Raw genomic sequence first — 13,948 nt, forward strand, 5'->3', positions numbered from 1 at the left:
CTCGTCTCTCCTCTCTTTTTTGGCATGCATATAGGGTATTTTGGTGGTGTGTGCCTCTTCTTTCTAGGTTCTTGATGCTCCTTGTGTGATTAGGCAACACTTTTCCTCCCCGTTGCGGTACTAGGAGTCGTAGCACGACTACGACTCCTCTTCCATCGTACTAGATATGTATGAAGTTCACCTCAAATCATAATGATATGCATTGTTCGTTTGAAAATCAAGAGAAAGGTTGGTTAATTCTTTCAAGGTTTCTGATTTAGTTTGCAAATTTTGTAACTTGACCGTGTTTGAGCACCAACCTCCAGCAGAAAACTAACACATCAAATGAAGAAACAAAAAGCAACGAATCCAAATATTTATTCCCTCTTCTAAATTTTCCAAGTTAGCACATGTAGTCATAGAGAGCGTATGTCCTCCAATATGAGAATATTTTTTTTCTACAATACTCATCTCTTAATGACATGGTTACGGTTGGGCATGGGCCTGGGCCGGGCCAGACCTAATTTTGAAAGGACCGGATTGGACCCGGTTTAAAATAAAAATGATCGGTTCAAGACGAGTACAACAGATTTTAATTTAGTAACCTGACCTAACTCGGCCCGTTTGAACACAGTAGCTGCACAGACTGAACACATGGGAAAACCATTGCGGGTGGGAAATCAAAAGCCTAAATACACGATTAAATGCAATTTAATACACAATTACACGATAAATGAATAAAAACTTCACTTCTCAACTGGGTTCAATTCAAAACAGAATTTAAATGCAGCTCACATGAAATTACATTGCTTGCAAAGCATTTAAATTATAAACAAAAATGCATAGAGATAAAAAAATAAAAAATAAAAAAAGGAAATGGCTGTACCGGCGCATGATTTGATAATGTGGATCTTGAGGAGCAAGACGAGGACGTTGGCCAGTTGGGTCATGTCGCCCGCTAATCTGAATATATTCATTTTTGCTGGATCCGAGTTACCCATTTGTCTTCGGATCTCTCTGGTTCAGCTTGTGAAATGAAATGGGTTTACTGCTTGCTTCTCTGCCAATCGGTGTCGAAAGGCACAGAGAGATACAGCAGCTGCGTTCAATCTTTTCCTCTGGGTTTTTTTGAGCTTCTGGTTTCAGTGACGAAATCTCAGTAGGTAGATCTGTTTACACGAGTTCATTTCAAGGTTGCTGGGCCGTCGTGGTGGTCGCCAGGGCCCAGAATCGCGACGGCGGTGATGTTGGGGTGGTGGAGGAGATGACTGACGGAGAGTAACGGAGTGTGGGTGGAACCGTGGAGGAGAGGATGGGCGGTGCCGTCATGTTGGTCGCGACGACGGAGGAGAAGACGATTGAGAGTTGGAGTCGAGGGAGTCAAGGGACGGACGGCGTGGAGTGACTGATTCTGGAATCTGGAGTGGACTCGGGAGGAAGGATGACTAGGGTAGAAACCCGGGAGGAAGGTGGACTCGTCCGTCCATTCCAATTACAAACAGGCCGGTCCGGGCCCCTTTTTCTATACATCTGGAATGCCCCGACCCGCGTTCTTATACCCGTTTGCCCACCCTTAGACATGGTTGCATCTTGCATGATGTGTGTTGCAGACAATATATATTTGGTAACTTTAACGAAAAGCACTCGGTACTGTTCATTTTAACGAAAAACCACATTTTTACACTAAAAAATCAATCCTGGTACTATTCACTTTACCCTTTATTTTGTCCTTATCATTAAAACTCAAAGTTTTCAAGCCCTTTTCATTAGTTTTCTTACAATTCGGGAACATACACTTTTGACACTCATTTTGTAGAGTCAACTTCCTGTGTGTTTCAACCATTCGAACCTTCTATATTTAAATACATTATTCATAAATCATTTTTGCAAAACATTAGACAAATTCAATACCATTAAGATTTATTTGTAGTGAAGAAATTTGACGAACAAATAAATACTGAATTTAATCCAACAATCATATAACTTTGGATTTTGGTGATTTTTGGTAGATACGATCTTCGGGGGTAAGATATCCCCATTCCCTTTTCTCTTAATTACAGAACTCTACATTTAGCATATGGAATTGCAAGTGATACCCTAAATATATTTCCATAAATATTCTAATTAAACCTTCAAGAGCTGCAACTTGTTCAAAAAGCCAATACCAATCCAGTTCATTTCTAGAGCAGACCAACGCACTTGATTAATCTGAGCTGTCGTTCCATACCACATCTCCGGCTCCGCATCGCCGCCGCCATTGGACTGAAATCCAGGTCTCACCACATCCCAAATTAGAGCCCTTGAATCATCACTCACCGAACATAATTGGTGTCCTTTCCCTGGAGACCATGAAATGGCATTCACACTGGCACCATGTTTTTTGAGCTCCATCAGAGGTAATGTGGGAAATCTGATGTCCAATATCACCACTTTGTTGCTGTCCATTCCAACTGTGGCAATGAATCTTGGGTCATGTTTGTTCCATTCTAGCCTCAACAAAGATCTTTCTTGAGTAGGGTTTTCATAAACTATGGTAGACCTGTTGAAGATGAGTTAAGAAAATATGCCTTGGGTCACAAGATACATGAAGCATAAGTATCTTGAGCTACCAAATGCTAAAGGGAAATGATCTCAAATGACACTATAAATCAGTCTATTACTGCAACAATATTAACCATATCTCTCGAAATTTTGTCGATACTATCAATGTTAACAAATAATTAGATTGTCTTGATATAACATAAATAAAGTACCAATGTCGATATTGTCGATTTACTATAATAATAATGCAATTTGAGAAGATTGCTATAGTGATATTGTTTTATTTTAAAACTTTTCTAATTATTAGTTTTTTAAAAGTTTGGCTACTCCGTATGCAATCGAAAGGAAAATATGTTGAACTTGCTCGAAGAAACGGAAGAAAATGATCTCTCTAAAGAACACAAGACTATAAAGAATAGACTTGTTATTAGCACTAAAAAAAAGTTCATCTACGCTCATCCATTCCTTATTATTTTACTACGGACAAGTGTGCATGATGATTTTTTTTTCTTGAAGTGCCAATAGCAACTCCCATAAAAAATTAAAAGGTGAAAATTAACCCTTACCTCTCTTTGTTTCTCAAATCAAACACCCTGACAGTGCCATCACCAGAAGCTGAAGCAAACACATTGAAGCCACCCCAAGAAATGTCATACACTTCTTTGTCATGAGCCACCAACTGAGTGTCCACAACTTCCCTCTCAATATCCCAAATTGTGCATGTAGTGTCCACACTCGACGTAGCCACTCGCCTAGTGTCAAACTCAGCCCAGTCAAAAGACGTTATGGCCGAATTAAACTCACTGCTCATGTTGCTATTCAGCAGAGACTTGAGCTCAATCCTATCATCATGGATCTCCCATAGCCTTAAGTAGTCACCGGACGTGGCGATTAGATCAGGATTCGCGGTGTCCTCAGAGGGGAAGAACATGAGGTTGGTTGGTGCGTAAGGGTGGTCGAAAATGAGGCGGCTATCGGTGGCGAAGTCGGATGTGTCACGGTTGAACTGGACTAGTTCAACCTTGTTGCTGTAGTCCTCAATGAAGCTGCCAATGGCTAGGCGTGAAGGTTTGTCATGGCGGACTGACCAGGCTAAGGAGGAGATTGGCCATTGACTTACGTAGGTGTGGACGCCTGCTTTTTTCTCTGCTGGACTTTGCATGTTTGGAGTTGGAATTTGATTTTTAATTCTCTATAGCTGCATGGGAGTTAAATCCAAATTTTAGAGTTAATTAAAGTACGACATTGAACAAGTATTAATTTAATTATTTGAAGCCCTGAATGCATGTTAAAGCTTTGAATTATTGTCACGCTTGTTGCCTAACAAAGCCAAGAAAGCTGCCAATAATATTGCCTGTGTCTAGTATATATTACTCCTAAATCATCTAGCTTTAACCTGGTATACTACAAGTCGATTTAATTAATTTAATGTAGCCCTGAGATTTAAAGATTTAACTTCAACACTTACATCTATTTTATGTAGCATTGAGATTTAAAAATTTCTTCAATTTAACGAAAAGGTTTTTACAGAATAATCAAAATAATTGATGGTGAACAATTTTAATAACCAATTTCATTAATTTTAAACTTTAGAGACCACAGTGATGAGTTATACTAATCTCACTAATCATTTTGACTAAAAAGTTAAAATAATATTTTAGTATATCCCCATTGTAACCATTTTTCTTTACGGAATTATATTCTCTTCAGATCTCCTCATTGGAGATCCGAGTGATCAATTAATACTAATTATTTATTAAAAATTTTGCGATCACAATTAAATACTTTTTATATTTTTCAAAAGTAAAGTAAACTCAATTTGTGTGAAAAAAAAAATACCCTTCCTTTCTCTTCGACCCAACAGACACTACCACACCATCACCCAATCTCCGGCAACGGCGACAAACACCCACCTCGCCACCGCACCGCCGCCACAACCCTCTGTTACTTTGCACCTTTCTTCGTTCGCTTCGTCCAGAATCTTGATGAAGCCATGACCCGTACGCAGACGTAACGAGATGCCGCCGTAGCTAATGCCATCTGTATCAACCCCGGGTCCATTGTTGCGTTTCAGAGCTCCAACACTTGCGGACAGAGAAATAGATTGGGCAAGAGAGAGGGAGAGTGGGACAAGGCTCTCAACATCTATCTTTCTGGTATCCGTTCAATATACATCGTAATAATTATTTTTTATTTTTTATTTTTTTTATTTAATTTTAAATATTTTATTTCTAATCACTGTATGATAAATAAATATTATTTATGGTTTCTAAAAATTATCATAAAGATAATATAACGAAAATCCATATTGACGAATAAAAAAAAAGTAAAAAGACAAGCAAGACCTCGTTTTGCGTAAAGAATCAAAGAAATTTAAAAAGTGCAAAAGTAAAACAAAAAGTTAACTATAATTAAGTCATGACACACGTGGCAAATTTCTGAGAGAGAGGTGTGCATTAAAAATGAGAGATTTTTCAATTTGACTAGAACACGATGTGATACATTATATGTTATTATATAAATGATGAGATACGTATTAAAAAATTAATAACTTAAAAAATATAATTTTTCACCATTTATATAAAAATACGTAATATACTACCAATGTCTCAATCACAAAAAAAAACTCTCTCATTAAAGAGGTCTATAAATAGCACAACAATATATTCTAAACAAATTTACGTTTGCTTGGTAACCAATCCAAAAGTAAGTCAACCACTATCTAGTCAAAAAAGTTGTCAAACTTAGGATTTAATTAAAAAAATTTTAACGAAAAATTTTCAATACTGTTCATTTTAATGAAAAATTATATTTTTACACTAAAAAGTTAATCTTGGTATTATTTACTTTACTTTTTATTTTGTCTTTATCATTAAAACTCAAAATTTTCAAATATTTTTCATTAAATTTCCTTTTAATTAAATCTTCGCAATTAAATTCTATTTTTCTATAACCATGAGTTTCTACTACTTATTAAAGTATGAAATGAAGTGGAAGTACATCCTTAACTAAAGAGTGTTTCCTTTGCAACGATATTTTTGTTAATTACCGTAACTCACTAACTACTCTACAGATTGCATCTAACTATATATATTATATATGCTCACTCGTGAATGGATATGAATATGTATATATATATATATATATATATATGTGAATTATTCATTAAATATGTAAATAAAAATACATGTGTAGAAAAAAAAGAAAACTAATGAAAATGACTTAAAAATTTTGAGTTTTAACGATAAGGACAAAATAAAGAGTAAAGTAAATAGTATCAAGATTGACTTTTTAGTGTAAAAATATGGTTTTTTGTTAAAGTAAACAGTACCAGGAGCTTTTTATTAAAGTTCCCTAAAAAATGAAAAAATGTTGCTAATTCTTAAGCTAGTATAATCAGCTAAGGGTTATTAAAAATTGAAAAAAAGAATAAGAAAAAGAAGGTGGTCTTTCTCTACCTAATCAACAGATCTTCTCTACCTAATCATATATAGTTGATTATAAAAATCTCTAAAATATAGTAAGCTAATTTGCTGGCCTCATCGAACCCTTCGTTTCTGGGTAGCTTCATGTACTCACTGCATGAACTAATGAACTTCTAACTACAACGGTTAACCACTATATTGCACAAAAACGGAGTTTTATAAGTACTCTTTGACTCCAAACTGAAATCCCCTACATATATACCATGCATCTCACTTGATGAATATGATGAGAATTCTTCCTCTTCATAAGATGGTAGAGAGAGAGAGAGAGAGAGAGAGATAGAGAGAGAGAGAGAGAGAGAGAGAGAAAGAGAGAGACTTACATTGCTCAATAGAAGTTTCAGTAGCAGTTTTGGGAAACTGCTTGTTGTCCAGAGCAAGACATGCACATATAAGAGGAAAGTTAACTAGATAGGGAGACGGGGGATTGAGCTGTATGGGGTGTTGCTATATGGAAGTTGAGAGATATTTATATATGGCAAATAGTTTCTTTTCTTTTAAGTCGTGGGAGATAGATAGATAGCATGCAGTAAACAAAACAAGAGAATGGAAGGTGAGGGCGTGAAGCTAACAGTCAATCGGCACGGCCACAAGCATAGAAGGTTCGTTTTCATTAACTCTTCCTAACCTTTTAATATAACATATATATTTTCATATACTACCCCCAACTACTTAATTGCAACATTTTCAAGCACGTGTTATTGTTTGGCTCCTTACATGACGATGTGACTTCATTTTATTGTATTAAACGTCATAATTCAACCTGTTTATTTTCTTCATCATCAACTAAAAATCAACACTAGACTACTTCATTTGATTTGAAGACCGTTTAGTCACTCATATGAATCAAACAAGTTGGCCGTTAATCATAAAAATACTACTTGTTATCATAATCATAGATTTGTTTGGCACATATGAATAACTAAGCTATCTCCAAATTAAATAAAAATTTCTAAAGATCATCATTAGATGAGAGAATGAGTTTGCATTATAACGTTTGTACGGTAAAAATGATCTCACCTCACCATGTAAGAAACAATAACTCCTTAGCCATGCACTCCAAATCTGTATTCGATTAATACATCCTCCTCCATTAACTTGTATTAAAAAAGGGAGACTTTGGATGCGGTCTTTAACTATGAATATTCTTTGATTGAAACCTTGTTGGTTTTTAATTTTTGATTGAGGTCCCTGAAATTAATGTGATAATTTATTTCTATGTATGTGACTATATTTTTTAAATTAAAAATTTAGAAATTTTAGAAATTTAGAAATTTAGAAATTAATGTGAAATTAATGTGCCTTCGCCCATGAGCGGTAGGTCTCGGGTTCGAGACTTGGGAGCAGCCTCTCCATAAATGGGGGTAAGGCTAGCCGACATTCACCTCTCCCAGACCCTGCGTACAGCGGGAGCCTTGTGTACTGGGTACGACCTTTTTAGTTGTTTATATAAATGAGATTTTAAATAAAAAATCATGATTTGTGGGATTAAAAATATTAAAATATAAATATAGTATAGTGTGTGTGTGTGTGTGTAAACATGGGTACATTCATCAAAATTAACCAAAAAAATTATTGTATCAAAATCACAAATATATACATAAACATGGGTACATTCTTCAAATCACAAATATATATATATTAGGCTTAATAACATTAGTAAATTTCTTCAATTAAACTTGACATGGATACATTTTAAAATCAAAGAAAAAATAATGTACCCATATAAGTTTAAAAATGGATTAGAAAAAAATTGAATAGATTTTATATAAAAAAATGGTACATTTTACATATAACAAATTGGTATATTTAAGAATAAGTACATTTTAAGATTAAAAAGTTTTACACGAATGGGTACATATAATTAGCATTGGGTACATTTAGCAAAATAAAAAGTACAAATAAAAAAACAATATATGGGTACAAATACAAATAAACTTTAAAAAATATGGGCACAAAAAGAAATTAATATATGGGTACAAATTAAAACTTAAAGGAAAATTGGTGCAAATTGAAAAAGCATTACAAATTAAAAACTAAAACTAAAAATATATGATAAAAAATTTAGTCATAAAAATAAATATATTAATTGTAACATTTTTAACATTAAATGAATATATTTAGAAATAAAAAAATATTTTATTATTGAAATAATTAATGATGTCATTAATACCCAGGAACCTTGATCAAAAATTGAAAAGAAATAAAATTTTAATCAATTGAGTAGCAAAAAGAATGATGAGAACCTAATTTCTTCATTAAAAAAATACTAGTGTTGCTTAAGCCCCATTGACTATTAATACAATAAATTTCATTTTTGTTATAGAACAACGATAGTCATATGCTATACAGTGCAAAATTGTTCGATAAAAAAATATTGTAGATACTTTTTAGGTTGCCCTAATTGTTTGTATATGCTTTAGCTGTTTCCAGAGCTACGCTGTTGGAAGCTAGTGCTTTTGTGTTTCTCTGGGGTCTTTCCTTTGGCATGGGTTCCTTAGAGCAGCTCCAGCGGGAGCTCCTGCTCGAGGGACAGGCTCTGGAACAGGGCTTGATTGCCCGAGGGAGGAAGTCCAGCGTTGGCTGGCGAGGGAGCCCGAGCACCCCCGAGCGCCAGGCCCGTCGATTCTCGCCGGCCCGAGAGCCTGAGGTGGGTCTGACGTTAGCTGACGTCAGACGCCTGTTTTAATGTTTTTTTTTCTGTCGAGCCTCGAACTCCTCCAACATCTTGCCGATCTCGTCCACTATCCCATCCTCTCCAGCTCCAGCGGTGGTCACGGTGGAGGAGGAGAAGGAGCTGACGGAAGATTCGGAGCATGCGATTTCGGCACCAAAATTGTGATCTGATGATGCATGCAAGAGAATGAGAGAGATTAAAGAGAGAGAGAGGTTTCAGAAATGAGGGGGGTTGCGTCGTAGAGAGAGAGAGAGAGAAAGGAGAGACAGAGGGCTAGGAAACATGAAGAGTGTTCTGGAAAAAAATGAGAGAATGGTTGTCGGTTGAGTTTGGAAAAATGAAATGGAAAAGGAATAGGAAAAAAGAAAAAGGAAAACAATTAAAAATGATTTTGTATTATTTTATAAATAAAAAAAATACTAATATTTTATTGCCAATTGCCCCGGCTATTCAGTGCAGGGGTGGAGATGCAAAAGACAATTGCCAGGGGAATGCACTATTTATTAAATGCGATTACTGTTCATTGGGTGGATTAAATAGTGAATAGCCTGGGGGGAGGGCTCCTACACTGGAGTTGCTCTTAGTGCCAGTCTGCCAGACACATAAAAAGGAGAAAGGACTAGTGGTTAGATTTTTTTAAGGTGCCAGAAATGCCAGATACACCATTGTTTATTGCAATTTGCAAAAGCTCCATGATCATTTGGCTCTAGATTATGGAATGATTACTAGACGCTAGCACCAGTTTCTGTTTTTTTTTTTTAATAAAAAAATTGTAAGTTTAAAAGTAATCTCGTTAACGACAGTTGTTGGTAAAATAAAAATAAAAAAACTTAAATAAGGCATTTTTGCTACATGAAATAATAATTATTATTTTTTTCATAATAATGGTGTCTATAATCTTACCAACAAATTACAACTTATATTAATTTTTAGCACTTCTAAGTATTGAAGCCTTCATGATAAAATTTTGGATAATATTTGCGTTCCTCCATAGACATTCCCACTTAGTTTGAATATCGTATATTATTATTTAAATTTCTTAATCAGAATTGTTCAATTTCTTAATCTTCATTTGAAATCATCTATGTAAAAACTCATTCGAATCGGATATCGTTTAATCATCCAAATATATAGAATAAATTGACGGTGTAAGTATCAAGTAACATATTTAAGATGAATCGTCAATTTATTTTATACATTTAAATGACTAAATGATATATGATTTGAATAATTTTTTATAGAAATGGTATTCAAATGAAGATTAAGAAGATGAATGGGTTTGATTATGAAATTTATACGACTAAGATACGTTATTTGTGAAAGGTAGGTAAGTGCATAATGCATTCCCCCACAAGGTAACGCAAGTATTATTCGAAATTATTTCACGAAAGTGTATACTATTAAGGAATCTAAGTCGTTGATTTTCCTACTCATAAGTCAACAGATGAAGTTAGTTAATTAGGCTTATTGTAATAGTACTGCTGGTTGGTCGGTGAGATATTTATCTCTCTTACACATATTCATGTAATATAAATAGTAAACTCACGTAACTCATTAATTATTGAACAATGATAAGATTCACAATTTTTTTAAACCAACACCTATTGAATTGTAAAAGTGATTTGAGTTAAAAACTATATCAGTATGATTAATAGGAGACCACTAACTCGTCACTTTAAAACATTAACATGATATCAAACCAGGTTGTATACATAAACTCTAATTATTGAGTCATAGTAAGTGGTATTAAGTATTCACAAATTATCTTATATTAAATAGTTCACTTCTAATTACATCGAAACGTTTTATTTGAGGACAGTAACACTGTAATTAACGGTGCACCACTGACCGTCTTTGTAAAATCATTACAAATAGAATTGTATATTCTCTAGGCAATATATACAAGTCCATTTTGCTCATCCAAAGCAGTCCAGAAAATTAGGAAGCAAGGTTATGACGACATAAAAAAATAAGGGTCCGTATGCCTCTCGGACCCCTTTTTTGTGCGGCTCTTTTGTTTTGGCTTGACCCCCGGTTCACCCAATTTGTAGTGTCTTGTTCCATGAATAATGTGAGCCTATTGGTTCTTCCATGAATCACAGATTTCAAATTCTCAATCCCATTTAGCTCAAGCTTGGAACATATGGAGACTCATATTTGTTTGTAAGTGCTTTTAAAATAACTGAAATCGTTTTTAGCGAAAATATTTTTTAGTTCAAAAATCACTTGAAATACATTTTGGAAGAATCACCAGTTATGTGCTTTTTACAGTCATTTTAAAAGTACTTGAAGTTTATTTGCATTTTTACTTGAAATTGGTTCCAAAAATATTTTCATCAAAAGTACTTTTAATCCTTTTAAAAGCACTTCAAACTAGTAGTCTAAGACCTAGTTTGGGAGTGAGGTGCTTAAAAAAAAAGCACCTATGAAAAAAAGCTGTGAGGGTTTTAGGTGTTTGGTAAACTGAAAAAAAATGGCTTATTTTGGAAGCTGCTGTGAGAATAAGCTGAAATCAAAGGAAAAAGTTGAAGTTGCTATTTGCAGCTTTGGAAAACTGGCTTTTTTTCAAAGCACATAGAGCTACAGTGCTCCTTTAATGAAAAGACCCACTATCAGACTGCTTTTCTTTCCAAAAACACTTTTACAAAAAAGTTTACCAAACGCTCTGCTGATTTATTTCACAACCGCTTATTCTCACAGCACAGCCGCTTATTCTCACAGCAGCTTTTTTTCAAAGCACAGCAATACCAAACCAGCCCTAAGTGACTATTTCATACTTTTTATAACTTAGGTATTAAAGAATGATAAAAGCAATCTCTTGTGTGCTACTGCACAAACACAATTCTTATTATTTAATCCCTCCAACTTCCAATTAAATGGCTTCCTTTGTCTTATCTCTCTTCTTTTTGGGGTGTGTCTCTATTATATCATTTTCCTACTTCCCAAATCAAATGGTTCTATACAACATGCCCACTAATGTGAAATCATTAGGGGTGAAGAGGACCTGGTGGGCCTCGAGTACCACATTCATGCATGTTTTCTTTTCCTCAGCACCCAACATTTAACATTAATATTGATGAATTTGACTGCTGACCACTGTTTGATATTGACACACATTGATATTGTATGACCCAGCAACATATGGGCAATCATCCCCCTTGATCCGAAACTCCTAAAAAACATATCCAATAATTAACCTTTTTTTATTGGGAAGTTAGTCCTTTCTGATCATTCTAGATGGAAAGAAAGTAACTTATTTTTGTAGTTAACAGCTAAATTTCGGGTCTTGATTCTTTTTTACCGGTTTGTGCGTGTTAGAGAGTAAAGCTACTTTTGTGGTTCGATAACCAGGCTTGAGATTAATTTGACTCGCCTAATTATTCATCATTCTCATTTATATAACAAAAAAAAAATTGACATTCTAGATGAATTTTTAAAAGTGAGATCAAACATATATTTAACGAATTAGGCACATGCTTATGTAAAATGACGAAGTTTTGAAAGAGTTGTCTTAGCGACAACTGATTGCACACGCTTAGCGTTTCTTAATGCTTAACGATAACGACTTGTCAATGCGACAATATTAATGCATTAAGCCTGATTAGCAAGGCAACGTTTTCTAATCAACTGATTTCGACCAGATGTAGATTGTAGGTGCATAATCACATGATTTCCACCAAAAGTAGTGTTTTTACTTGCACCTCCTCGGCTATCAATTCTATCATTCCAAAGGCAATTGATTACGGCAAAAATAGCGACTGAACCAATATAATTGCATGTGAAAATTTTAGAAGATTTGTTTCTTTCTTTCTTCCAATAAACCATTCAAACCTTTATTCGTGCATCACATTATCAGTCACGTTACTAATACAAGTATGACTCATTTATACACTCATATTGTGCTTTTGTTACAATTGTAATTCAGTGTCTCGCAGACAAATGTAATATGCATACGCTAGTGTTTCATTCTTTTTAGCAGATTTTGCTTCTTTTTAAGATAAAATAGAAGATGAGCATATACTTTGTGTGTGAACAATTTCATTTTCTTTTTTGTTTTTGATTAAGGAGTGTGATTAGTTTTTAAATTTTTAAAAAAGAGTATGAGACAATGATGATGGGATCTCTTAATAAGGATATATTTTTCTTAATATTACATAATTACCTTTGTGCCCTCTTTATGTAAATATTGTGTATCAAAAGTGAGGATAAAATAGGAAAAATAGGGATATGATTATCATTTTGTCAAAATATACAAAATTACTATTTTTCCCTCCTTATGTAAATATTATGTATCAAAAGTGAGGGTAAAATAGGAAAAATAGGGATATGATTGTCATTTTGTCAAAATGTATAAAATTACAATTTTGCCCTCCTCATGTCAATATTATGTATTCAAAAGTGAGGGATAAAATTGGAAAAATTGGGCAAAAAGGTTGACAAGGTGGGTTTTCTTAATAATATAGATATAGATATAGATAATATAGATGTGTGAGCGACACTCTGTGTCACGTTAAATTTCTTTCACACACACATAACAATTGTTTTCCTTGTTCGCTTAGATTTCCTTTTCTTCTTCTCTTTACAATAATATTTGGAGCAAATGGAGAAATTACCAATTATACCATACACCTAGAGTACATTGATCACAATGATAGATTATTGTAGCAAATGGAGAAATTACCAATTATACCATACACCTAGAGTACATTGATCACAAGGATAGTGCTATTCACACACTCATTTTTACCTCTCTCACACCTTTGTTAACTTTTGACCATTGATCTTTGTCAATTCATTAGATCCGACAGTCAGAAATTCAAAAAAGTGTGTGAGAAGTAAAAATAGATATATATAAAACACTAACCCTGATCACAATGGAGAAGAGTAGCCAAGCTTACTCAATCTAACAAGATTTTGAAGACTTCTCTTTTTCTTTACTTTTTTTTTTCAAACAAAACTATTCAGATCCTAATTTGTGCATTACATTACCAATCACGTTATTAATACAACAAAGTCTCGACGGTTTGACACATAAATACGATACTTATCAAGGTTATTTTGGTGAATTTTTCTTTTTTATTAAAGATAAATACGTGATTTACGATTTCTATGATGTAACATAACCTTCTTTTGTTTTCTTTATCCGTCCAAGTTTTCTTTTTTCTTTATAGATAAATATTCGTCAGAATTAATGTGCAAAATACTAATTATGCCCATAGAGCTTGTTCACATTAGCCACAATGGAAGAAGACAACCAAAAGCTCGC

The 13,948-nt window shown here is 34.1% G+C and overlaps 1 protein-coding gene across 3 annotated transcripts; it reads right to left on the reverse strand.

Annotated features, from left to right (window-relative positions):
* Window positions 1-1,873: 1,873 nt before the first annotated feature.
* On the reverse strand, window positions 1,874-6,495 carry LOC126600476 (WD repeat-containing protein LWD2-like). 3 transcript variants are annotated; one of them, XM_050267037.1, is made up of 4 exons: window positions 6,329-6,474; window positions 4,360-4,673; window positions 3,087-3,718; window positions 1,874-2,518 (listed from the first exon to the last, which is right to left on the reverse strand). In XM_050267037.1, exons 3-4 carry the CDS (start codon window positions 3,680-3,682, stop codon window positions 2,104-2,106), a joined length of 1,011 nt encoding a protein of 336 aa, XP_050122994.1. In that variant the 5' UTR covers window positions 3,683-3,718; window positions 4,360-4,673; window positions 6,329-6,474; the 3' UTR covers window positions 1,874-2,103. The 3 variants fall into 3 exon arrangements, with proteins under 3 accessions (XP_050122994.1, XP_050122995.1, XP_050122992.1); XM_050267038.1 differs by having other exon boundaries at window positions 4,360-4,560; window positions 6,329-6,459; XM_050267035.1 differs by lacking the exon at window positions 4,360-4,673 and having other exon boundaries at window positions 6,329-6,495.
* Window positions 6,496-13,948: the final 7,453 nt, after the last annotated feature.

Source organism: Malus sylvestris, chromosome 14 (genome assembly GCF_916048215.2).
Source record: "Malus sylvestris chromosome 14, drMalSylv7.2, whole genome shotgun sequence".
Classification (NCBI taxonomy): Eukaryota; Viridiplantae; Streptophyta; class Magnoliopsida; order Rosales; family Rosaceae; genus Malus; species Malus sylvestris.

Bases quoted from the DNA above. Each gene is read 5' to 3' on its own strand.
- LOC126600476 (XM_050267035.1), bottom strand. From the start codon at position 3,682: ATGCAAAGTCCAGCAGAGAAAAAAGCAGGCGTCCACACCTACGTAAGT. The intron at 2,519-3,086 runs GTAAGGGTTAAT...CATCTTCAACAG, and splicing joins GATTTGAGAAACAAAGAGAG to GTCTACCATAGTTTATGAAA.